This window comes from Wolffia australiana, chromosome 15, assembly GCF_029677425.1.
Source record: "Wolffia australiana isolate 7733 chromosome 15, ASM2967742v1".
Taxonomy (NCBI): Eukaryota; Viridiplantae; Streptophyta; class Magnoliopsida; order Alismatales; family Araceae; genus Wolffia; species Wolffia australiana.
In genome coordinates this window covers 1,445,991-1,469,080 of record NC_135849.1, presented here as the reverse complement: position 1 = coordinate 1,469,080, position 23,090 = coordinate 1,445,991, and the positions used below count along the sequence as shown (strand labels likewise).

The 23,090-nt window shown below is 40.0% G+C and overlaps 1 protein-coding gene across 2 annotated transcripts in view; it reads right to left on the bottom strand.

Moving 5' to 3' along the window:
* Window positions 1–444: 444 nt before the first annotated feature.
* Window positions 445–23,090, bottom strand: part of SWEETIE (HEAT repeat-containing protein) — a 70,568-nt gene continuing 47,922 nt past the window's right edge. The window contains exons 25-49 of one of the 2 annotated variants that reach the window (XR_013584022.1): window positions 21,418–21,574; window positions 20,766–20,915; window positions 20,597–20,646; window positions 20,386–20,485; window positions 20,250–20,306; window positions 19,997–20,064; window positions 15,340–15,433; window positions 12,771–13,006; window positions 10,613–10,751; window positions 10,426–10,494; window positions 9,661–9,717; window positions 9,417–9,503; window positions 9,204–9,332; window positions 8,921–9,121; window positions 7,653–8,063; window positions 5,838–5,903; window positions 5,638–5,735; window positions 5,445–5,541; window positions 5,240–5,363; window positions 4,687–4,982; window positions 3,265–3,411; window positions 2,998–3,162; window positions 2,563–2,688; window positions 795–1,497; window positions 445–716 (exon numbers count right to left, since the gene is read on the bottom strand). Coding sequence is in view for 1 of the 2 variants with exons in the window: in XM_078587928.1 (XP_078444054.1) it covers window positions 940–1,497; window positions 2,563–2,688; window positions 2,998–3,162; window positions 3,265–3,411; window positions 4,687–4,982; window positions 5,240–5,363; window positions 5,445–5,541; window positions 5,638–5,735; window positions 5,838–5,903; window positions 7,653–8,063; window positions 8,921–9,121; window positions 9,204–9,332; window positions 9,417–9,503; window positions 9,661–9,717; window positions 10,426–10,494; window positions 10,613–10,751; window positions 12,771–13,006; window positions 15,340–15,433; window positions 19,997–20,064; window positions 20,250–20,306; window positions 20,386–20,485; window positions 20,597–20,646; window positions 20,766–20,915; window positions 21,418–21,574 (3,682 nt within the window). In the remaining variant the exon portion in view is untranslated. Of the gene's footprint in view, window positions 1,498–2,562; window positions 2,689–2,997; window positions 3,163–3,264; window positions 3,412–4,686; window positions 4,983–5,239; window positions 5,364–5,444; window positions 5,542–5,637; window positions 5,736–5,837; window positions 5,904–7,652; window positions 8,064–8,920; window positions 9,122–9,203; window positions 9,333–9,416; window positions 9,504–9,660; window positions 9,718–10,425; window positions 10,495–10,612; window positions 10,752–12,770; window positions 13,007–15,339; window positions 15,434–19,996; window positions 20,065–20,249; window positions 20,307–20,385; window positions 20,486–20,596; window positions 20,647–20,765; window positions 20,916–21,417; window positions 21,575–23,090 lie in introns of both variants that reach the window. The other variant, XM_078587928.1, reaches the window with a different exon arrangement.

Here is a 23,090-nt window from a genome sequence, read left to right as displayed (position 1 = left end):
AAAGAGACAGAGAGCAAGAGAGAGAGAGAGAGAGGGAGAGAGAGACAGAGAGCAAGAGAGAGAGAGATAGAGAGAGGGAAAGGGAGAGAGAGGGTGAGAGGGAGAGGGATAGAGGTAGAGACAGGAAGAGGTAGTGGGAGAGAGAGAGAGGGAGAGGGATAGACGTAGAGAGAGGTTGACGTGGAGGGAGAGAGAGAGAGGGCGAGAGAGACAGAGCGACGGAGGGAAGGGAGAGAGAGGGACAGAGAGAGAGAGAGAGGGAGAGGGAGAAGGAGAGGGAGAGAGGAAGAGAGAGAGAGAGGGCGAGAGAGACAGAGCGACGGAGGGAAGGGAGAGAGAGGGACAGAGAGAGAGAGAGAGGGAGAGGGAGAAGGAGAGGGAGAGAGGAAGAGAGAGAGAGGGAGGATGAGAGTGGAAGAGAGGAGCTGTAACATTACTCAGGAATTGACAAACTACGCCTTCTATCGCTTGAAGACGGGATAAATACTTTTATTTGTTTATGCAAGCTTCGAGGATTTTCTCCATTACTCAAACTATTCAACCTATAAACCATACCATCCGTATGCTCATGTTCTAATCGAGATAAATGGATAGATAGATAGACGAACGGGGAGGGAGGAAATAAACGTAGCACACTATCATCAGCTTTGTTTACTTCCTGATGAATCACCTGAAAGATAAAACTATAACAAATCCGCATACCGTTCTCCATAGTCCTGCGTAATTGTTGAGAAGAGATTCATCTCATGATGATGCAGAAAAAAGCATATGAATTCTGACCTCAATTTACTTACTTTTGCCGTTCTCTTCCGAGTTAATCTCCGGTGTCTGTGTTCTTACACCAATTGCCAATGCCATGAAAAACAACATATTTTTGGTGGTTGGTCATCATTCTCATTCATCGTACTCGAGTTCTGCTTGTCTTTCTCTTCCTTTATGCTATGGGCTAAGAGGATCATTCGTCTTGCCGGCATGCTCTTGATCGCCATCTTTATCTATTCTTCTAGAGTGGTTATCATCATTTGACACGTCAGACGATTCATCTTCTCTCTCTAGAAATGAAGGTGAAGGGATTGGATCCACCACATTAACCCCATCATCAGCTCTTCCCGGAGACTGGAAAGAATCCCAATTCTCATCATCATCGTCATCATTTCCATCGTCGTTATCATCCATGTGAAGAACTTGAGCTTTTTGGGAACTCTGCTCAGCTTCAACCGCATCGAAAGACCGACTTTCTCTCTCTACCCCAGGCGGGGAGGTGAGAGAGATGGGAACTTGATCTACACCGTCAGCCGCTGGCAGTGACTGAAATGTATCCCAATCATCGTCGTTATCATCATCCGCATTGACATTATCATCTTTAAAATCAGAGGGGCTTTCCTCTTTCGGAAATACAGCTGGCTGAGCAGGCAGTTTGATGGTAAGGGGTTGGCTGGTTTGTTTGCTAGGAAGAGATGTATTATCAGTCGGAGAAATAGATGAACGAATGATATCCTGAAATTCATTATCCATGGCGTTAAATGTCTTTCCTTCCAAATAATAATAATTCCAATGCAATAATTAAAAAAAGCCAAAAATAAAGATGAAGTAAATGGTATTCTTCACGTCATACAGTTAGATTCGTTTATCTTCTAATTATACTTTTAGAGAAATATTTTAGAAAGCCAACTACAAAATCAAGGGCATAAGTATATTCAAGTCCGATATGAACGACCATAAAGAAATTTGGATATCTTATATTACTAATTTATGCAGGTTATGCCAAAATGCTTAGCCTATGCACCAATGATAGAAATCACATTTTTATTGATTGATATGTATCACACATTTTTATTGATGTTACTGGTGGGACAAAGTAATTGATATGTACCAATGATAGAAATCACATTTTTATTGATTGATATGTATCACACATTTTTATTGATGTTACTGGTGGGACAAAGTAAACCCAAATTTTCAGGAGTAGAAATACAACTTTCTCATCAGAAAATTCATAGTAGTTACACATGATATTTCTTGAGAACTCTTTCATCGGTCACTAGAAAAATATCCAAGCCCAAATCTAAAATGAAAATTTTAAACAAAAACTATATAGGGATATCATAGGTCGTTAGCAACAGCTAAAACTAGCTCACGAAGATTGTAGGTTTAAATCAATCTTTCAAAATCTAAAAAAATTAATTTTCAACAACAAAATAAAGGTTGTTTGACAGAAAAACACAGAAAATGCAGGTTGACGAATAAGTTCGGAGTGATTAGTTTACTTTCAAGTTCTAGGTAGGGCAATTGTCGATAATAATGAAAAAAAACTGACTCCAACATATGATGGAAGGTTCAAGACTTGCCATTTAGGTGTACCACCTGAAGTATTAGTTTGTCACGAGACTACATAATATTTAAGTTGAAAACAGTTACTGAAATTTTGTTTGTTTTTTTCTTAAAAATGATTATCAAACAATTATGATTCTTATTTTCATACTAAAGTTAGGAATAGTCAATATTATAAAAAACTAATTCAACATCTTATAGCGCATGAGAGCTTTCATTAAGGGTCACCACCTGAAGTTGTTGCCGGCGAGCCTGAGGCATCGCTAAGAGAACATTTTTTATCTGTGCGCTGGATGAAGGAGATTGAACAAGATGAGAAAGAAGCCTTGTTGCAGTGACCTTGATTTCACTGGCTTCCTAAAATATAAAGTTAAAAGGATAAAATTAAAAGGGGTGCAACCTTAATCAAATGTTAAAATAAACCCTAAATTTTGATCATTAAATTAAGCCCATTGTTTCATTAAAAGGTGACAAGATGAAATAAGTCTTCATGATCATAAATAACTTGGAAACAACCAAATATATCACAAGAGGAAACAAATCTTCTCAATGCACATTTAGATCAGAACATGCATGGTAATGATACACCAAAGAATTATGGTATCATTTGTTGAAGCATTCCTCAAAAGTTCAACATTTGGAGATGATTGACAGAAGATAGACTACCTGGAAACGGATTTCAGAAGATGAAGAAAGTATCATAATAATTGCCTCCAAAATCAGAGTCATTAAAAGTTCTGAACATTCCTTTCCTTGAGCAAGAGTGTGCAACAAAACAAGATATCTCAAGCATTCTTCTGATATAACAATGGATTCCTTCTTCATGCCGTTCTGCGATTACATTGTGTCAAAAATTGAACAAAAATTAATAAATGTGATGGGACTATCTAGCAATAACTCCTCCAAGAGCAATAACCTAAAGACAAATTCTACCTTCGGTATTCCCTCAACAAGAAGCAATAACTCCTCCAAGAGCTCACCCGCAAAGAGCAAAAGGAAATCACAAACATCAACATTCAAACCTTCTATAACCGCCTTTTGGGCAGCATTCTTCAATGTGAGGAGACCAACTGCCCTGACCTGCTCAAGAGCAGAAAACAATAACTAAAATTTTAAAAAAATTTCATCGTTTTAATAGTTATTGTTGGAAATAAGATTCTAATACCAACAGGTATCCGTCAGAGCATTATCTATAATAGTCTTCTCTGAATAATATTTCCAGATCAACAGTTCACCAAATCAAGAAACATATATCACTGAACCCAGAAGTCCTTCAGATGAAATGTAGAACCAAGCAGAAATCTTGGGTTAGGAACAAGGAAACAAATGAATAATTGAGAATAGAAGATATTGGTTGAAAAAGGAACGAATAATCCTCTCTCGTTCTGGTCGCAGGTGCCTCCTGCTCGCCGCCTTCAGCCACAGCTGCCACTTGAGGTAACTGATTCTTGAAACACCTCTCTTCTTTTCCCATTTATTTATAGGGTGTCTGTGTGACAGTGTTCTTACATGCGGCGATACGTTTATGAAAAAACATATCAGATTCTCAATAAAATTTGTCTTTAGGTTCCCCATGATATATGTGTAGGGAAACCTGATTTTGGATTTTAAACTCTGTCCAACTCCAAGAGTAGCGGGGCTCTTCCAGTTACGATTTTCTCCTCCATCTCTCTCTCTCTCCTGTTCTCTTCCCCGTCTCGATCCACCAGCAATCTCCCATCGAGAAATAGAGAGGAGGTCATCAAGGCTCCTTCCACCACTTTTCTCTATCTCTGTCTGTCTGTCTCCCGGTCTCTCTCTCTCTCTCTCCTGTTCTCTTCACCATCTCAATCCTCATTTGATCTCTCCTTGAGGTTCTTCGGCTGGGTGGATTTCTACATGTACTGAAAGTTACCTTCAGATTATCGTTATTAGAATCATCTTGAAGCAGTAAATGGTTAATGTTGCAAATCAAGAACAGCTCTGGCTTGTGAATCTCCTCTTTTCCTGGGCCACATCTCTCGCTTCCATCGTGGCAACAGCTTGGCCATCTTTCCCAGTAATGTCGGAGACCAATTTCCCTAACCTGCTCAATGGTAGTGCTGGAAGTGAAGAGGAGTGTAACAAATGGAGCTTTGTAATTTAGCCCTCTGTGGAATTTCTGTGTTCTGGATTTCTGGCTCTCATCTTCCTATAAACAGGGAAGATTAAACCATCTAACTTGAGTTTTTTGAGTGATTTTATTAATCAATCCCCTTTTCCTTCATCTTTCTATTACTTTCTTCTTGTGTTTCTTTCTTAATCTCAATCTCAGTGGAGAAATTAAAAAATTTACTGATACTAATGTATTCAGTTGAAAATTTTATCTTAAGTTACCTTCAGATTATCATCATTGAGAGTCATCCTGACACACTTGATGCTCTGGTTGAATATCGAGAACAGGATGGGCTTGTGAATCTCCTCTTTTCCTCGGCCCCATGTCTCATGAGCCAACTTGGCAACGGCTATGGCATCTTCAACAAAGAAAGAGAGCTTCTTCCCCAGTAGCTTCCAAGAGTCGCCTAACTGTGTATCCAGATTATGAAGTTTCCTTTTGCAATCTTCACCTAGCTCAGAACCCATTTCAGCCCACAGTTGTAATAATTTAAAGGTATCAGCATTTGGTGGACTACCTGAAAAAAAATTCCCCTTCATAAGAACAAAAAGAACCTAATCAACCATAAAATGTAAATATGTATGGGATGAAAAAAAATTACACATAGAAGTAATATGGACAAAAACAAGTTTGATAGAAATATTTTTATGAGGTCACTCATCACAAATACATTATAATATGGAAAATCCCAAAATCATCACAAACAATGAACTAAAAAAAAAGGCTTTATGATAAAAATGGACGAAGAAGAGTGGTACAGGTTGAAAAATGAACCTTTAAAGAAAGATGGAATGCACCGCAAAAAAGATAATAATTTGGATAGGTATAAGTCATTTGATGTTCTTGATACACATTTGTAGCTCATCGACAGAACCCTGAGCTTTAACTTCCATAGATTCTGTACAAATAAAGGTTTGGCCTGAGTAATAAGTTATGAAAGAAACATGGGCGATAAACTAAGAAATAAATTGACTCTTACCTCAGAGCTATTTCTTGAGAGAAGGCTCTCTGCCACACAAAAAACTCCATAAATACTGTTTTCCAGGATGGCTAAATCTTGTGAAGCTAAATCGGCACTGCAATCAAATGAACAAAATCAGTGAATTATCATAACGAGAAATGAATAATAAAATTCTAATCAGCCCTGAATTTTTGATTAACTGAAAAACTACCTCGAACAGAATCTCTGGATGTACTTGATACATAACTCTGTTGCAGCTGAAGTGAAATCTTCGTCAGCGAAATAAGAAATAGGGCAATATTGCAGAATCTGTCAACAGATTTAAGATAAATCCAGAACCCTTAGATGGCTGAACGATGTTAATTTAAAATTATACAATATGAGGGTATTTAAGCAACTTTCACTGTTCACCTTGGACAAAAACGGCACAGATAAACTGTTCCATGATTTGGATGAGCTATCCAAGAGTAAAAGAACCTGCATCCATAGAACAAATCAAATGAATGGTGAAGAAGAATATAATCTAAGTCATCGTCTTGCAAAAGTGATTTATTACGAGTTATTCAAGTAAAACGCAAGGCCCAACAGGTTTCGGACTCTAAATTGCAAGCAATGAGAAATACGATAACCATACAGCAGCTTTCTGTTCCTTGGAAAATAAATTTTGAATACTATCACTATTTCATCAGTGTTTTGAGGGGTCCAAGAACTCTGAAAAACCACATGATCCTGTCGCAGCCCAACCGCTTTATCTGATACACAATGATTCTTCTCCAAGCATTACCAAAGGAAGAAAGGGAGGCACGTGTGAGAAGACAGAGTAGGCTAAACATGGGCAGGACCAGGTACAAATAAAGAGAAACGGGAAAGAACAGGACAACTTGCTTTTTCAAGAATTTAGTTGCAGAAGTAGACTGAGGATTGGGCCTGCCAATCAGAAGGGGACAACTCGAGGAGATTTCCATTCGAAACCATCCGCATACATCTAGTTTGTTCTCTCTATTTTTCTACATTCTTCTTTTCCGATTTGTGGATGGAAAGGTTAACAAAATTGAATTGATAGATTCTGCAAGATTTTGCATTATTGAGGATAGATATCGATCTTATTCCATTTGAGATTTTTGGATCAATATCAGTGACAAGCAGCATTGTCTGCAAGCATGAATATGAAACTCCCAACGAGAAACTAATCAACGTCTAGAGGGTAAAAATCTTTCTCAGCCATGATTGGATCAAATTCTGTACCCTTTTTAGGGTTAGTCAGCCAATTAAAGGCAAAGAAATAAATGAATAAAATATAAGATACTAGTCCTAAGCCATCTAGAGTGGTGGCGAGATACCCAAAAGGTTCTTTGCTGTCCATCTAAAGGAGGGAAATACGTATTTAAAGGAAAACATAGGGAAAGTAAAAGTTCAAAATATGCAAAAAGTGTAAAGAAAAATCATCAAGTTATTTGAGCATTTAAAATGGAAAAAATCTTATAAATAACTTGTATCTGTCTGATTAAAATAGTGGGATCCCTTTTCTTTGAGCTGGACAATGTTCCTTTACTCATTTCATGAGACCTCACCTTGATGTTTAGAAAGATATCAGGAAGTCCGGTTCACCATCATTCCCTATATTTTATAGATCATTTAAACCCAAACCCTGAATATGAGGAAAAAAGTCACAAGTTTTGAAAGATATGCTGTGTTGCATCCAAGAAACTTCCATTGATCGCTTGGATGCATCATTCCGTGGAAAGAAAAAATGTAGCACAAACTTGTTTCTGTATTATCTTGAATATCCTTATGCAACAGAAGTATAACCGTTTAAGGAAAAAAAATCAAATTTGGATAAAGGATCAGGCAGAACCTTTTAACGACTCACACTAGTAGAAGTCTATCAGAGGTGGATGGAAGCATAAGGGAGAGAGAGAGAGAGACAATAGAACAGGGTGGCAGGAGGAGCCTCACCGCACTGGGAGTCGGGCAGAATGTCAAGATGTAAAAACCAAACTCCTCTAACAGCGAAGGGGTTCCCCATCCTTATATGAGAGTATGAAACCCTTAGAAGAATTTCACAAAACCCTAATCTTCTATACAAGTTCACATTTTTAACATGTGAAGGCTCATAAATGGGAAGGAAAAAATCAACGGAAATTTTGGTTTTGGACAAAAAAATATCCCCAGAGAAAGAAAAATAAAATTTTCAAATGAAGGAGAAAAAAGAGAAGCCATATTTACCTGTAGAAGTTCTTTGGAAAGTTCCACAGTAACAAAATTTGGAACGAAGAATGTCTCTGCTGATAGAAACTGTAATGTTACCATGGAAGTTTCAAGTAAACTTTCGCTATGACTAAACAGAGAATTTTCTCCAGAGTCAGGAACCGGCCGATGCCTCTGAAACAGTAAAAGATGTACTAGCCCCCAAAGAAGATCAAACTCATTCACCTCCAAGCTGACCATGATTTTTCCAGATAAAGACTTTTGCTGGGTAGAACTTCCGAGGACGTTTTCAGTGGAATTCTCCAGCTCAGATTTAACAGGAGCAGAGTCAAGGGCAATTGCTTGCAGAATTATTGGCCAGCTCTTGTCCAGACAGCTTTTAATTTTAGATGAAACAGGAGAGGGTATCCCAGCCAAGATTGATTTAGTCTGAAATTCAAAAGGGAAGGAGTCAAGCTTTCGAATGCATTTGCTAAGCAAAATGACATGTCATATTGCTAAGGCCACTGAAACTTCAGTTTGTAGGAGGGGAACCTTTAACGAGTTGAAAAAAAATATGTTATTTGTAATAAATCCAAAATTTCTCACTCATATTTCTATTTTTTTTCTTTCATTTTACCTTTAATTCTCCATTGTACAACTAATACGCCATTTGGACAGACCTTAAGATGGTTATCCTTTTCCCCCCCCCCTCTCTCTCTCTCTCTCTCTCTCTCTCCTATACAGTGGATAATGACATTTGACTAAATAACAAGGTCAAATGTCAATCAAAATGGGTAGCCTTGTCCTTCAGTCCTTACTGATTCATGGAGGGTCGTAATGGAAGAATTGGGTTCAACTCCCATGGGCCTGAAGTGGAAAAAACACGGCTTTAACAAAATATCCAGTGTTCTGCATTGAGATATTAAACCCTTCATCTACTTCACTTCTCCGAACGAAACTATTAGAATTGAGAAACTCAAAGTTTTCAGGTTTAAATCACAAAATAAAATAGGTTTGGCTCCGGCGAGGAGGCGTGTCCACCATAATATTGGATCTCACGGTGAGAATAGTCTTTGTAAAGAGACAAATAAGGGAGAGAGTGAAAAATTGCAAAGGACCATCTTAGATCTGGAAAAGAAAGCAATGTTTACACAGTAGGCCAGCAAGGAAAAAAAGGAAAAATGATTTAACCCAAACAGAGAGACAAATATATGTCATATAACACTATCACAGGAAAAAAGCAAGATAATCTACAGGTTCAAAGAAACAAAAACTCGATGATCTAACATAATGCTGCAACTTACTGAGAATTTGGGCCCCAACCCAAGAAATATGTAACTGCAATCCTTCAGGAGACCGATCCAGCGCTTGACCAATTTAGGCGAGATATCCGAAAACAGGGGTATCAAGGTAAGGTATTCGTGAGGAATACTTTTCCCGTCTCTTAGAAGAAAATATACATAGCATTTGACTGAAGCATGAGCTGCCAAGATTCTTATTTTGATCTGCCAACCAAAAAGAAAATCAGCGATTCTTCCAGCCAAAGTGCATATGAGAACTCACACAGGAAGGCTTCTTGAAGTTCACCTTGCATGCTACCCATTCCGCAAATGAGGGATAATAAAGGTCATCAAAATCATCCAGAGGGCGTGAAATCAATGAAAACATCCGCTGAATAGAGACTTGATCACTGGCCAACATGCTGCTTGTCAGAATCTGAAATTTAAAGGGAAGGGAGGGGGGCTCAATTAGTCTACACACACCATAAGTGAAACATATTTCTCCCTCCAACAATCAGACCTTCGTAGCAAGTAGGATGCCTGCCTCCAATAGAGAAGGATCAGAAGAAATTTGTATAGCAGCTCGGACAGCAGAAACAAACTGGACCTGCACTGCAAAATCATGAAATTAGGAAACAGTGCTAAGAAAGCCCAAATTTAGGTCCTCAATTCGTTTGAGAGCAAATGAAAACACAAGCCTTAAAAAATGATCATAGAGGATTGCAAACAAGGTCTGTTAAGTTTTCTTTTCCACGAAACCTAACCTGGTACTGCTCCAGAAGAAGATGACCAGGCAAGTCAGGGTCTGAAATATCTTCAAACTGAGAAAAACCAGTTGATTGTGAGAAAGGTAGAGCTTGAAATACCCAAAAAGTAAGAAAATGTTATTGTGCATTATCTAAGAATGAAATGTGATTCAAAGCATAAGACGCATACAAATGCTCTAATAGGTTATGGCGTATCATCGTCCCTTTAAAAGTGATATCAAATTTACAACAATGTTCATCCGGAACTGAAGTCAAAGAACGTTCACCATCCTAAATTCAAATGAGTCCTAAACGTCATGCATATACAAAATCCCATATTTTTCCACAAAATAGTCATGAAAATTTCCTTGACAATGAAGATTTTTGGATCAAGAAAAACATGGAAAGATGTTAGGAAAAAGGTATTTATGAGGATCGCAGAATCTCTTTTTTGAGTTGAATTGTTTTGGAACCGTCACCTGAAATTGATTTCCATGACATTGAAACATGTTCCGCTCAGAACTCATCACATTTAGCTATAAGCAAATGTAAGAAGTAACATAAGTATCAAATTACTATCCGAGGAGATACTCTCAAGAATAGATGTTAGAATTCAAGTTATCCATACACCTTTTCAACTGTTCCACTCATTTCAATATTGGGCAATCTTTTGTGACATGAATGCTTGTTGCCGATCATGATTGGATGTATGGGACCGATATTCAGTTTCCTTTTCCTCAATATTTCAAGAACATGTCATATCAGACATGTTGCATTTTGTACCTTCTCCATGATGGTCAGAAGAATTTCAACGCCAATGTGTTGCATACTCTCAAACTGACTGGTGCTGATCTGAAGAAAAAATATGTGAAATATGAATAGAATAATTAAAAATTAGAGGTTATAAAAAGTAATAAATTTAAAATATAAGAAAGAAGAAATTTTGGCATCTCAATTTTCAATATTAAACCTGATATGCAAGAGAGATTAGCTCCTGCAAGTGCAAAACAAGCCAATCATTAGATCCAGTAGAGGCACGCTTCCTCGCCAATGAAGGTTCAAAGTGAGCACAGTCTGCTCCGACAGCCAGGGGTATAGAACTCAAACACCTGCATGTGAAGAGTACATCACAACCCCCGATAAAGAGCCAAGGGAAACAAAAAAGGGAGGCATAAACATTAAACTAATGGTTTATTGATCCTAGAAGGATATAAGGAGAGGGAGAGGGAGAGAGGGAGAGAGAGACAGAGAGAGAGAGACATAGAGAGAGAGGGAGAGAGACAGAGAGAGAGAGACATAGAGAGAGAGGGAGAGAGACAGAGAGAGAGAGACATAGAGAGAGAGGGAGAGAGACAAAGAGAGAGACATAGAGAGAGAGAGAGAAAGACATAGAGAGAGAGGCAGAGAGACATAGAGAGAGAGACGGAGAGAGAGAGACATAGAGAGAGAGGCAGAGAGACAGAGAGAGAGAGACGGAGAGAGAGAGAGACCCATAGAGAGAGACATAGAGAGAGAGAGAGGCAGAGAGAGAGAGAGACAGAGAGAGATAGAGAGAGATAGAGAGAGACAGAGACAGAGGACATGAAGCAAAGATTCAAGATTCAAAGAGATGAAGAGTAAAAACATTACAACTATTATTGAGACCTTGATGCAGGTCTCCGTCGACGCAGGGATCCTGAAGATAATAAAGAGAATAGAAAAAAAAAGATTTGAGGTAGCATGATACGATCCCTAACTTTAAATAGGACACTGTCCCTTTAGGAGGGCAGCCCTAAAAGTTTTTTGTTATGAGAAGCCCTCGTCGGTTCTCCCCTCAATGTCTAAACCATGTCTCTCCCTCCTTGATCCCTGTCTCTCGTGATTGTCTCCTCTTCATTGCATTTTCAGGCGGCTCAACCTTGGTTGATCCCTACCCCCTCTGTTCGTCCTCTCAATTGACCATTCCCATTCTCCTCTTCATCCCCAGAACTCTCTTTCATGATTGATATAACATTGAAAATGATACTTCTCAAGAGGAATGTATCAAGATACTGTCCCCGATCACTGCGAGTACCTCCTAGGGATCTCCTCCCAAACTGATGGGTCCTCTTACAGGGAGCATTTCTCATATCGATCCACGATCCACGCTTCTTCTCCTACTATCCTAAAATAAATGTCAGAAATACCCATGAGGGATTTGGAGATTGTATCAGACTAACCCCACAGGGCTATCAGTCAGGTAAAGTCAGCAAGCTTTTACCTCTATACTTTGACTCAAGAATTTTTCTTCGAGACTCATAAGCTCTAATTGAATTTATGGAAAATACAGATGCTCTTTCTAAATGGCTGGAAAGCCCTTTTCCTGGTTCCAGGGTCCTGGAAGAAACATGGTGTCACAAAGTACAGGTCGACAGAAAGAGATAATTTGGTACGCCAACCAAGTTTTGCTTGGATAAGGTATTACACAAGAAGGAAAGAAAGAAAGAAACCATCTGTATGATGAACTGGCGTACAGTAAGGGCAAGATACAAGATGATGACAGAACCCAAATAATAATGACCAGCTGGTAACATGGATTCATAATCTTGTCACTGTAAGATCTACAGGAAGAACATGATTGCTTAGCCGTCTGCAGACCTCAGATACCAAAGGGATACCATTCACTTCCTGATAGACTAGAGAACAGATTCTGAGGAACTTTCAAGGATGGATGTCCAAATAATGACGAAAATAAAGAAAATGGAAATGGATACATCCAACTCTCACATTACCTGCGGTTGTACAGAGGAACTAATCGGCACAATTTTTTACAATCAGAAAATTTATCCTATGAAGAGGGGCTTCAAAATATGAAGACTAATATGCCAGTACCTTACTTCAAGAAATCTTAATAATTCATGACGGATCTCCAGACAAGATGACAAAAAATGCTTCATAAGTAACACAATGAAAGAGTGAAATCATGATTGTTGCAGACAGTTGAATCCAGTTCATTATTTCATGCTGAAAAAGATCTGATAGATCGATCATGGTTCTCTATAAAAAGATGTAATCTCAATTTTCTCTTAGACCACTAATAATTTTCAGAGTAAGCATCCAAACATGAACGTTCTGATAAATAGAGCTCTATATTACAAATGACCACGTACTCTGCTGCAAAGACTCTTGTACGGTAACGGAGATGCTTATGTTGCTTAAGATATACACTGCCAAAGAAGCCAGAATCTTGGTTCTGGGTTGCACCAGAACTTGAGATCATGTTCTCATCATCTGTACCCTGATACAGTCCATGATCTTCTTCAACTCCTAATTTCCCTTTCGAGATATTAACTTCAAGTTTAGCATGGTGTGTGTGATCACCGTTTCCATTTGCCATCGCAAGAGCCTAAAAAAGGAAGTATGAATAAATAAATATGGAAAATATTTTTACTCTAAGAGAATCAAAAGTTACGCAATCAAAATCATTCAAAGTTTTGTAAATCTAACAGAGGAAGATTGGAGCTATACAATAACTGGTGCATTTATTCCATTCAACTTTTGCACCCCGTGTTCGTCATAATTAGCTGCCATTCGATTATAGTCGGTTCAACAGGTTTCTTCTTGTAACAGTGCCAATTAATCCACAAAAATATGGAAAAGCTGCCATAAAGTAAAACACATGCCCCACACTCTGCTTGAAGAAACTGATCAATATAAATTTGAAGAACATAACTTTAACTTCTCATTGATGCAATAAAAAAATAGACTTTCATTTTATTTGAGAAAGAGGGATGTATATCGAATAAATTCTTAAGGCCTAAAAGAATATGAGGCTCCAATATGAGAAAAAATAGCGAAGCATTCTTTATGAAGGGGAAAATACAGATAAATACGTTTGAGGAGTTTATATTTTTTTATTAATCGTAAGAAAAAAAATTAAGATACTATTATAGACAGGTTTATTATGTCCTGCCCAAAATCTAATCCTAACAGGTTACAATGTCTTGTCAAGGTAGGATTTGTAACTGAACAGTCTGGATGTCCATGTTTCTCCGAACAAGAACTAGGTGATCTAACAAAAAATAATTTGTTAGATAGAGAGAGAAAGAGAAAGGGAGACAGAGAGAGAAAGAGAAAAGGATAGAGAGAGAGAGGGAGACAGAGAGAGAGAGAGAAAGAGAGAGAGAAAGAGAAAGGGATAAAGAAAGAGAAGGAGAAGGAGAGAGACAAAGAAAGAGAGCGACAAAGAGAAAAAGAAAGGGATAGAGAGAGAGAGGAAGCGGGAGAAAGAGAGAGAGAGAGGGAGAGGGAGAGAGAGAGTAAGAGAGAGGGCGAGGGAGAGAGAGAGAGACAGAGAAAGAGAGTGGCAGAGAGAGATAGGGAGAGAGAAAGAGGAAGAGAGAATAAGAGAGAGGGAGAGGGAAAGGGAGAGAGAGATGAAGAGGGACAGAGATAAAGGGAGAGAGGAAGACGAAGAGAGACTAAGAGAGAGGGAGAGAGAGAGAAGAAGAGGGAGAGAAATAAAGAGAGAGATAGGGAGAGAGAGAAGAAGAGGGAGAGAAATAAAGAGAGAGAGAGGGAGAGAGAGAGAAGACGAGGGAGAGAAATAAAGAGAGAGATAGGGAGAGAGAGAGAAGAAGAGGGAGGGAAATAAAGAGAGAGATAGGGAGAGAAATAAAGAGAGAGATAGGGAGAGAGAGAGAAGAAGAGGGAGAGAAATAAAGAGAGAGATAGGGAGAGAGAGAGAAGAAGAGGGAGAGAAATAAAGAGAGAGATAGGGAGAGAGAGAGAAGAAGAGGGAGAGAAATAAAGAGAGAGAGAGGGAGAGAGAGAGAGAGAAGAAGAGGGAGAGAGAGGAAGAGGAAGAGAGAGAAAGAAAGCAGGATAGGGAGAGATAGAAAGAGAGAGAGGGAGAGGGAGAGGGAAACGGAGAGAGAGAGAAGAGGGAGAGAAATAAAGAGAGATATAGGGAGAGAGAGGAAGAGGAAGAGAGAGAAAGAAAGCAGGATAGGGAGAGATAGAAAGAGAGAGAGGGAGAGGGAGAGGGAAAGGGAGAGAGAGAGAAGAGGGAGAGAAATAAAGAGAGAGATAGGGAGAGAGAGGAAGAGGAAGAGACAGATAGGGAGAGGGAGAGAGTAAGAGAGAGTAAGAGAGAGGGAGATGAAGAGGGAAAGGGAGAGAGATAGGGAGAGAGAGAGGAAGAGGAAGAGAGAGAAAGAGAGAGGGAGAGGGAGATATAGAAAAAAAGAGAGGGAGAAGGAGAGGGAGTAAGAGAGAGAAAGATGAAGAGAGAGTAAGAGAGAGGGAGATGGAGAGGGAAAGGGAGAGAGAGAGAAGAAGAGGGAGAGAGATAAAGAGAGAGATAGGGCGCGAGAGAGAGAGGAAGCAGAAGAGATAGAAAGAGAGAGAGGGAGAGGGCAATACAGAGAGAAGGAGGGGGGGAAGGGAAAGAGAGAGGGAAAGGGAAAGAGAGAGTAAGAGGGAGAGAGAGAAAGAGAGAGGGAGAGAGGGAGGGGGAGGGAGAGGGAGAGAGAGGGAGAGAGATGGAGAGGGCGAGATAGAGAGAAAGAGAGGGGGAGAGGGAAAGAGAGAGGAAGAGGAAGAGAGCAAACGGGAGAGAGGGAGAGGGAGAGGTAGAGGTAGAGAGAGAGAGGAAGGGGGAGACAGAGAGGAAGAGGAAGAGAGAAAGACAGAGGGAGAGGGAGAGAGATATGGAGAGGGAGAGAGAAAGAAAGAGACCATGCTGCGACAGATTGCCAGCCAACGTGATGGGCAAGATGGGCAAGACTTGTTAAGCAATCGACTGATTGTTGTGCGTACCAAGCTCCCAATCCTACAAAGTAGAAAACGATGACCATTGAATCATACAAAGATACCACATGCAAATGCTCTCTGTATCAATAGTGGAGAAGGCCAAAAGTCTCAGAGTGACCAAAAGAAATATACAAAAACTTGAATAAGCCAAGCAGGCTTAAAGATAGGCTTATATGGACATTCCGGCAGTGAGAATCAAGTAAATTTAATTAATTTTCACGTGTATCCAATGGGGGATTTGAGAAAAGTACTTTTTGGTGACAGAAAATTTTCAAGGATGAGATACTGCAACGAGATTTGCCAAGTAACACAAGCACATAATGTTTTAGACTGTCCGGAGTTCTTATCTTGAGGCTTTCTTGGCTTTCCCTATAATGTGCGGGCATAACATCAAAAAACCCACCCCAGATTCCTTTCTCCCTTTCTATATGTACTGGCTCAGTGGGCCCATTGGGTGGGGCCATAGTGTACCCTTTATATCATGGGCCTTTCACCTAGATCAATATCCAAGTCGTTGTCTCCCGTCTAGGGTTTTGACAGGTGGCTGGAGGTGCTCCATTTTCAGACTTCATGAGGCGCAGCGGTCAATAGAATCACCCAGTTGACAGATTTCATTGTAGCTATCTGATAGGATCCTCAACCTATCTAGGGGTGGTTTCGTCATGTTAGCCCACAGGGGCATTTCAGTCATTTGGCTATTATGTATTTCCTTTAAATAGGGATGCCCTCCCTTTAGGAAGGCAGCGAAGAAGAAGAACGAAGTAGTGTTCTTGTTTCCCCTCTCCACGTCTAGGTCTGGCCTCCCTCTCTCCCTGTACGTTCCCCATCCCTCGTGATCGTCTCTTCCTCACCGCATCTTCAGCCGGCTTGTCCCCAGTCGATCCCTGCCCCATCCATTTGACCCCTCCCCGGTCGATCCCTGCCTCAGATCATTCCCGTTTCACCTCTCTACCCCAGGAACTTTTACCTCGCCTCGTCCTCTACCCCCCTTCCGATACGAGCCTAGATCAAGGTTCGTATCACTATCCAGAAATTTCAAAGCCAGTTTCTGGCCAGATAGTTGGATAGCAGTAATAGAAATGACACCTCATAATTGGATAAACGATAACTGGAAAAGATACTACGTTGAAGATTGTAACATGAACAAATCAATACACAGATGCGTCCGACTCAAAAGCATGACGGAGTAAAGAACTTTTGCCAGGTGTAGCGAGGCAGATCACCAATTTCTCAGAAAGTTGATGTATCATTCTCAAGCATTTGGCGCGTGGCATAGGCCAATTTATGCAACTGTTAAAGGAGCCCCCATGGAGCCTATATGTGTACATCACTTGAATACAGAGTGTGAAGAAATAAGGCCATTGATCTATTCCCTGTTACTTTCTTACTTCAAGTGAAGGGCAAAAGAGTCATCCGGCTACACTGTATTTGTATATAGCTGACCCTTAGCAATCAAATAACTGATGTTTTCTGTTCCATTGAAATCAAGTCTTCCGCACAGTCATGGTATTATAGCTTGGAAACACACAGGAAAACGCTGGCGCTTGTGAATGAAAAACCCTTTCTGACAATTTTCAACGTTGACCAACTCTTGCAAATGGACGGGACCGTAGGAGTCCATAATCTGGGACACCCCAATGATTACCAGCGTACATCTCCTTGTCCGAAGCTTGATAACCCACAAATCTGTGGTCCAGTTGCGGTCATGTCAGTGTTGATTTATTTATTTTCTAATCTCTCCTCAAGCTATCAATCTTTCACTAAATTCATAGATTGGAATCAAGAAGTTGAATGGACAAGGATAAAACAATGAGTGGTGGAATCCATGGTTCAACAGGAAATGTAAGGCATTTGGGGAAAAATGGTATTCACATCTCCACCAAAAAACACCTCGCAACCTATTTACGAGCAATAACCTTTACAAATGGTCTAAATATGTACAGAATAAATTACGCCCAATGGGACAACTCTAGCACTTAATGAGAATGTGATACAGTCCTTCCCAGGACTTATCAAAGCAAACGGCGTAAGAGAGTGGCCACGTCACGTGCCAGCGTTGAGTCTGAGCGCCCAACCGAATGAGTACTATCAGGAGCAGAAGAGAATAAAGTGGGGACAGCAGAGGCAGAAGGGGGCATTCGATCAGAAGTTGTTACGAGGAGATGCTCTCGAGGAGGGAGGGTTGATTCGACTCATCCCATCGTCTACCAAGGAGGGAGCCGATCTGGCCTCGCCTGCAGCTATCCGCTCTTCTAGTTTGATTCCTTCAAACTTGAGAGATTAATGTTTCTTTTGTTTTTCTCTACGGATTTGCATCATCTGGTGGTTATAGTTCTTACACTACGTTCTGGTGTTCGACGAGTCGCGCTGTCGAACTCTAAGATCCTAACTATCGCGGCGCGTTTTCTCGGAAGAGTTACTCGAACCTAGCAAGGTCATTCTGCGGTGGATCTCCCTGCGGGTTCTATCAGAATGCCCCTGACCTGACATCCAAATCTTAGATGAAGTGGCAGAGAGAGGAGGATGTTCTCTTTACTTGGTCTTAGATTCAATGCATCCAGAAATAAGCCAATCTTATATAGATTTTGATACTGCTAAAGCATGTTTCTCTCACAAATTTACTTCACACTAAATCTCTTTCTGACAGAGCTTCATTAGATGCTCGACCAGGCCTATCCAACTGTTAAGCTTCGTAACAATTTAGAGATTCAAGGATTTGAATGTATCTGCTATGTGCACCTACGTCCAAATCAAACAAACAAGTAAGCTCCACGGTCATTAACTTGTGTCTTTATTGGATACTCACATACACATAAAGGATATAAGTGTTACCATCATTTAACCTGAAGGATGGTTATATCCAAAGATGTTACGTTTAATGAGAATAATTTTCTATCAGAAAGGCACAGCTGACTCTATAGACCATCCTTTCTAGGTGTTACCTAGACAAGATCTGAAAACCTCCATTCTTCGCACACTCAACTCTCCCTCAAAGCGCCTGAGTGATCTTCTCCTTTTTTCTTCAAAAAAGACATCATTGAATATAAATGTCTCGAGGGTAGGACGGAAACACTTATGCCCTTTCTGCATATGTGAGTGTCCAACAATGATACAAGTTAGCGCTTGTGGAGGTAACTTGTTTGTTTAATTTGGATGTAGGTGCACATAGCAGGTACATCCAAATAATCGATGCACTAAATTGTTACGAGGCCTAGAAGTTGGATAGGCCTAGATAAGAACATCTAATGGAGCTCCGTCAGAAAGGGATTTATTGTGAAGTCGATTTATGAGATAAACAGATAAATAGACACCATAGCTGCTTCCCCCCAGCAGGATGTCTATTCACACTGCTAGACCTGCTCGCGGATTGTTCGGGACTTCATATTAACTGCACCAAGTCAGCCTTTGTCAGCTATGGATTATCGCAAGATGAGGAGGCCCTATGTTCCAGGGACTTGGGACAAAGATTGGGACACTACCCAGGAAATATTTGGGCCTACCATTGACTGGGGGTTGTATCAAGTACACAGATTGGTGGCCAGTACTGGAGAAGGTGGAGCAGAAGTTAGAAGACTGGTAGGCCAAAATACTGTTGAGGAGGGGACCAGTGATGTTGCTGCAACACGTACTCCCAGCAATCCCCATTTTCTACCTCTCAGTTTTCAAAGTACTGGTGGGGGTTGGAAAGTGCCTAGAAGGGTTGAGGCTGGTACTTCAGTCTGAGAATTCATCAAAGCCAAACTGGGGGATGGCACAACCTTCTGTTTATGTCTGTATGAATGGTCGGCTCTATGGGAATTCTTTTATTCCCAAGTCTTCTCTATGGGAACTTGGTCACCTGGCATAGCAAGAAGCAATTTTTTATTTCTCTGAGTACAGAAGCTGAATTACGAGCTCTTATCAAAGGAATGTGGGAAGCCCTGGGGATTTGAGGGAGTTTGGATTGAAGCTCATACACATGGCCTACCACTTCATTTGGAATAGAAGGATTGCTCATTTCATCTGGAATAAGTATCAAGAATTTGGCCTTACAATGGGGGGGTGGGTATACAAAATTGTGAAGATCACTGCTGTATCAAAGGTCTAGGAATCCTCTACGACCTATTGAAATCCTTAATTTCTGTAACCATATGTTAAGAGCAGTAAATGAAATGGCTTCTGTTGATATATGTTGCAGAACCTGAAGAATCCTGGTAACAATCTGAACCACCGGATAGCAGAAAGATAAAGATGGGGAGAAATGAGAAACCATTTCTGAATGCATTGATGTCCCCCCATATACTTGTATTAGGGGTAGAGAGAATTAGTAGAGTAAGAGTGGAATAAATGCACAATAAGAAATCAATTTGAGCAGACATATGAACCCTGAAAGAACATCAAGTAAAAAATGTTTTGGACTAAAACACAATTGCAGTTAAAGTATATGACACTATGAAGGAAAAAATGACATCAATGGACCAAATTAAACGTCGAACTAAATATTTTATAAGATTATTTACCAATCAGATGACGTAACAATTAAAAAGAGATAATAAAGGAAACTATAACCAAAAGAAAATATGCGATGAAGTTGGAAAGATACTCAGAATCTGTCTCCTCATCAAGCATTCTGAACAAATTTCCTTCAATGCATTCTTCTATAATGGCCACCTGACAGAAAGTTCAAAGTCCAATGCATATTGAATACACACACAAAAGTTGGTATAACCAAGACAACTAAAACATAAGAATGAAGAACATTATCGTCCTATTGCTGGTCCAAAGCAAAGCAAAGTGGTGAGGAAAATGAGGATAGGCCATCTACTCTAAATCATCAAGTAATATAGGTTTCCTACCGCATCCTTCTCAATCAGATGACGCAAAGTAGAAACTGCAAGATGCCGAAGTGTTGGCTGTGTACAGAAAGCAATGACCGGATATTAGAAGGATGTAGTGCTGATGCTCTGTAATGGAAAATTTCCCAGCAGCTACCTGTCTGGAGAAGAGGGTCGGAAGTAGAGTTTTAAGATGAAAACGCATGGAAACAGCTTGAGGAGCAAAAAGAACCAACTGCTGGGTAAATCTAACAGACCTGTAAAATCAATGAAATTCAATAGGTCAATGAAAAACATACTTCTGGAAAACGATTTTTTTCGTTTCAACAAACAATGAAATTTTATAAATGGTTTCAACAAAGGATTACTCGAGGAGAGTGGACGTTTCACCTCCTGAACATGTTTCTGCAACAACTGACTGAAGATAAATAGTACATAGGGTGAGAAAAGAATTACCATGAAAATCGAGGAGCTTGAAAAGAAAAGCCTTATCGAAAATGAAACTAATGGTTACTTAAAAAAAATATTTGACCGTACCTTACACCGGGAGAAAAATGTACTACCAGGAGAAAGCTCTGGACCAATTACGGCAACAAGTGCATTTATCAGGCGGCCTATTCCCTGGCGAAGGTCAACCAGTCCATTCTCCTCAGCCAGGAGAGTATCAATAGCAAGGGAGAGTGTAGCCTGGGAATAATATAATATCAATCATCATTTCCACAGCCAGACTTCACGCAGACATTATGACTTGGAGGAGAATAATGAGAATAGAACCAAAAAAATTTCATGCCATCCAATTGGGCATCGACAAGAGTAAAAATATTGAATATAAAAGAACTAGAAATCTCGAAATACATCTCATTATCAACAATTAGATTTATAGAAAATTATCGAACACAGAGCGAGTGTCAACTCGCATTCCTAATTCTACAAATGATGCTAGCCACAAATAGGATTTGTCATTCTAACAATGTTGACACTGGATGTTAACCACAACATTTTCAAAAGATTGATCATTGCCAAAGTCAACCTCGAAAAGGAGTCAATGACATTAATGTTGACAATGATCGTTACCCCAATATTCGCGGCAAAAGTTCTCATGAAGAGAGAAAATGAAATAAAACAACACACCCAGAAATTAAAGTCATTTAACAAATATAAAAAGTGCTGTTAGGTTATCTCTCTTTACCTGAACATTGGAAACATAGGACAGCCCAGCAGCTTCAATGACCAAAACGAGAGAATGCAATGACCACAGCTGTGTTCCAACATTTGAAGTTCTAACGAGTGATAATATTGAGCTCCCAATTCCCGGGACCAAGGAAGACAAGGCCATCCCTCCAGCACTACATAAGAAATTATCATGTGAGATAACTAATTCTACGTCAATGCAAGAAATTTTTTGAACACAACTGGTTAAAATTCTACGTCAATGGGTCAGCAGACAAGAAATTTTTTTTGTTACCTTGCACATAAAAATTATTCCAGCTAATAAGACCTGTCAATGCAAAACTCGTACAATTTTGGAGACTATACACTGTTTCTAATTACTGTGAGGGAGCAGAGAGTATTTTACTCAATCAACATACTACATTCTTCTGACGAAAAAAACAGTGTCAACATAATACATTTTTTTATGTTTAAAAAAAAACTACATTCTTCTGACGTTAGTAGTTGAGATACTAATTATGTTGAAAGTATTGCAGAAAAAAGCTATTTGCACACTTCCTTTTCAAACTGAGCTGCGCAAAATAAATGTCTACACGATGAAGAAAAAGGTCACCCATTATAATCAGTTGGTGTTCGCAATATCAATTCACAGCTTTTTGTATTACCAATGTCCATTTAAGAGACATCTAAATAATTTTTACATTCATTAAGAAAGCACTGAATATCATTCTCTTACAGTAGAAACTTCAGCTAGTCCGGAAATTATAAACATCCAATCAAGAAAAACTAAGTACAAAATATTTTTTTTTGAAAGATGATTTAAGGCGGTCTCTTGACAAAGTGGTAACCACCCAAAGGTGCATGCGAAGAGCCCTAAAGTTCTACTCATCCATGGTATTACTCCTCCCAAATCTGTTTGCACCTCAAGAAAATGATGACACCATGAGGCCCTTGACCACGTGGACAAGCCCGTCTGTAGAAACCTCGCTCCCCCAAAATACCACCTCATTATGGTGTAGCCATATTGCCCAGAGTACTGTCATCACTCCGCCCCCTCTTCTCTCTTCCTAGGGCCGCATCTCCTTATGAACTCCGAGAATACCTCTTATGTTGCATTCATCACCACCTACGCTTGGCTAGCCCAAGTTGAGCGGGCGAAGGGCACTCAAAGAATAAATGATTGTAGTCATCGTCGCCTCTTGTGCTTAAAGTGCACGCCACCAATGTATCTGGATACATCCTCTTACAGAAGATGTGGGTCACCGGTTTCTTGTACAGTAAGAGCCATCCAAAAATCTTAACCTTTAGAAGAACCGATAGGCACCAAATGGCCCGACATGCTTGGGTAGTTGATTGGTCCTCATTTCCCTGGCAGATACTCGTGCACGCCTTTCGAACTAAAAGGAAGCGCAAGTCCAAACCCATCCGCCTTGTTCTCAGAGTCTTGGTCGGCACTGATTCAAGGTTTGTTGCATGCCCAAGAAGTCTGCCACCCTTTGGTCTAACAGGGCGCCATCTACCCTTGGATTCCATGTGTTGTCCCAGCACTTCCCCACTGTGGCAGGGCCATTGAGCACACACAAAGAGCCGAGGGAATGCATCCAACAAAGGGCCAACCAACGCCCACTGATCCATCCAAAAGCCAAATAGGAGTCCGTCTCCTAGTCGGGGCCACTTTCTCATCTCAGTTTA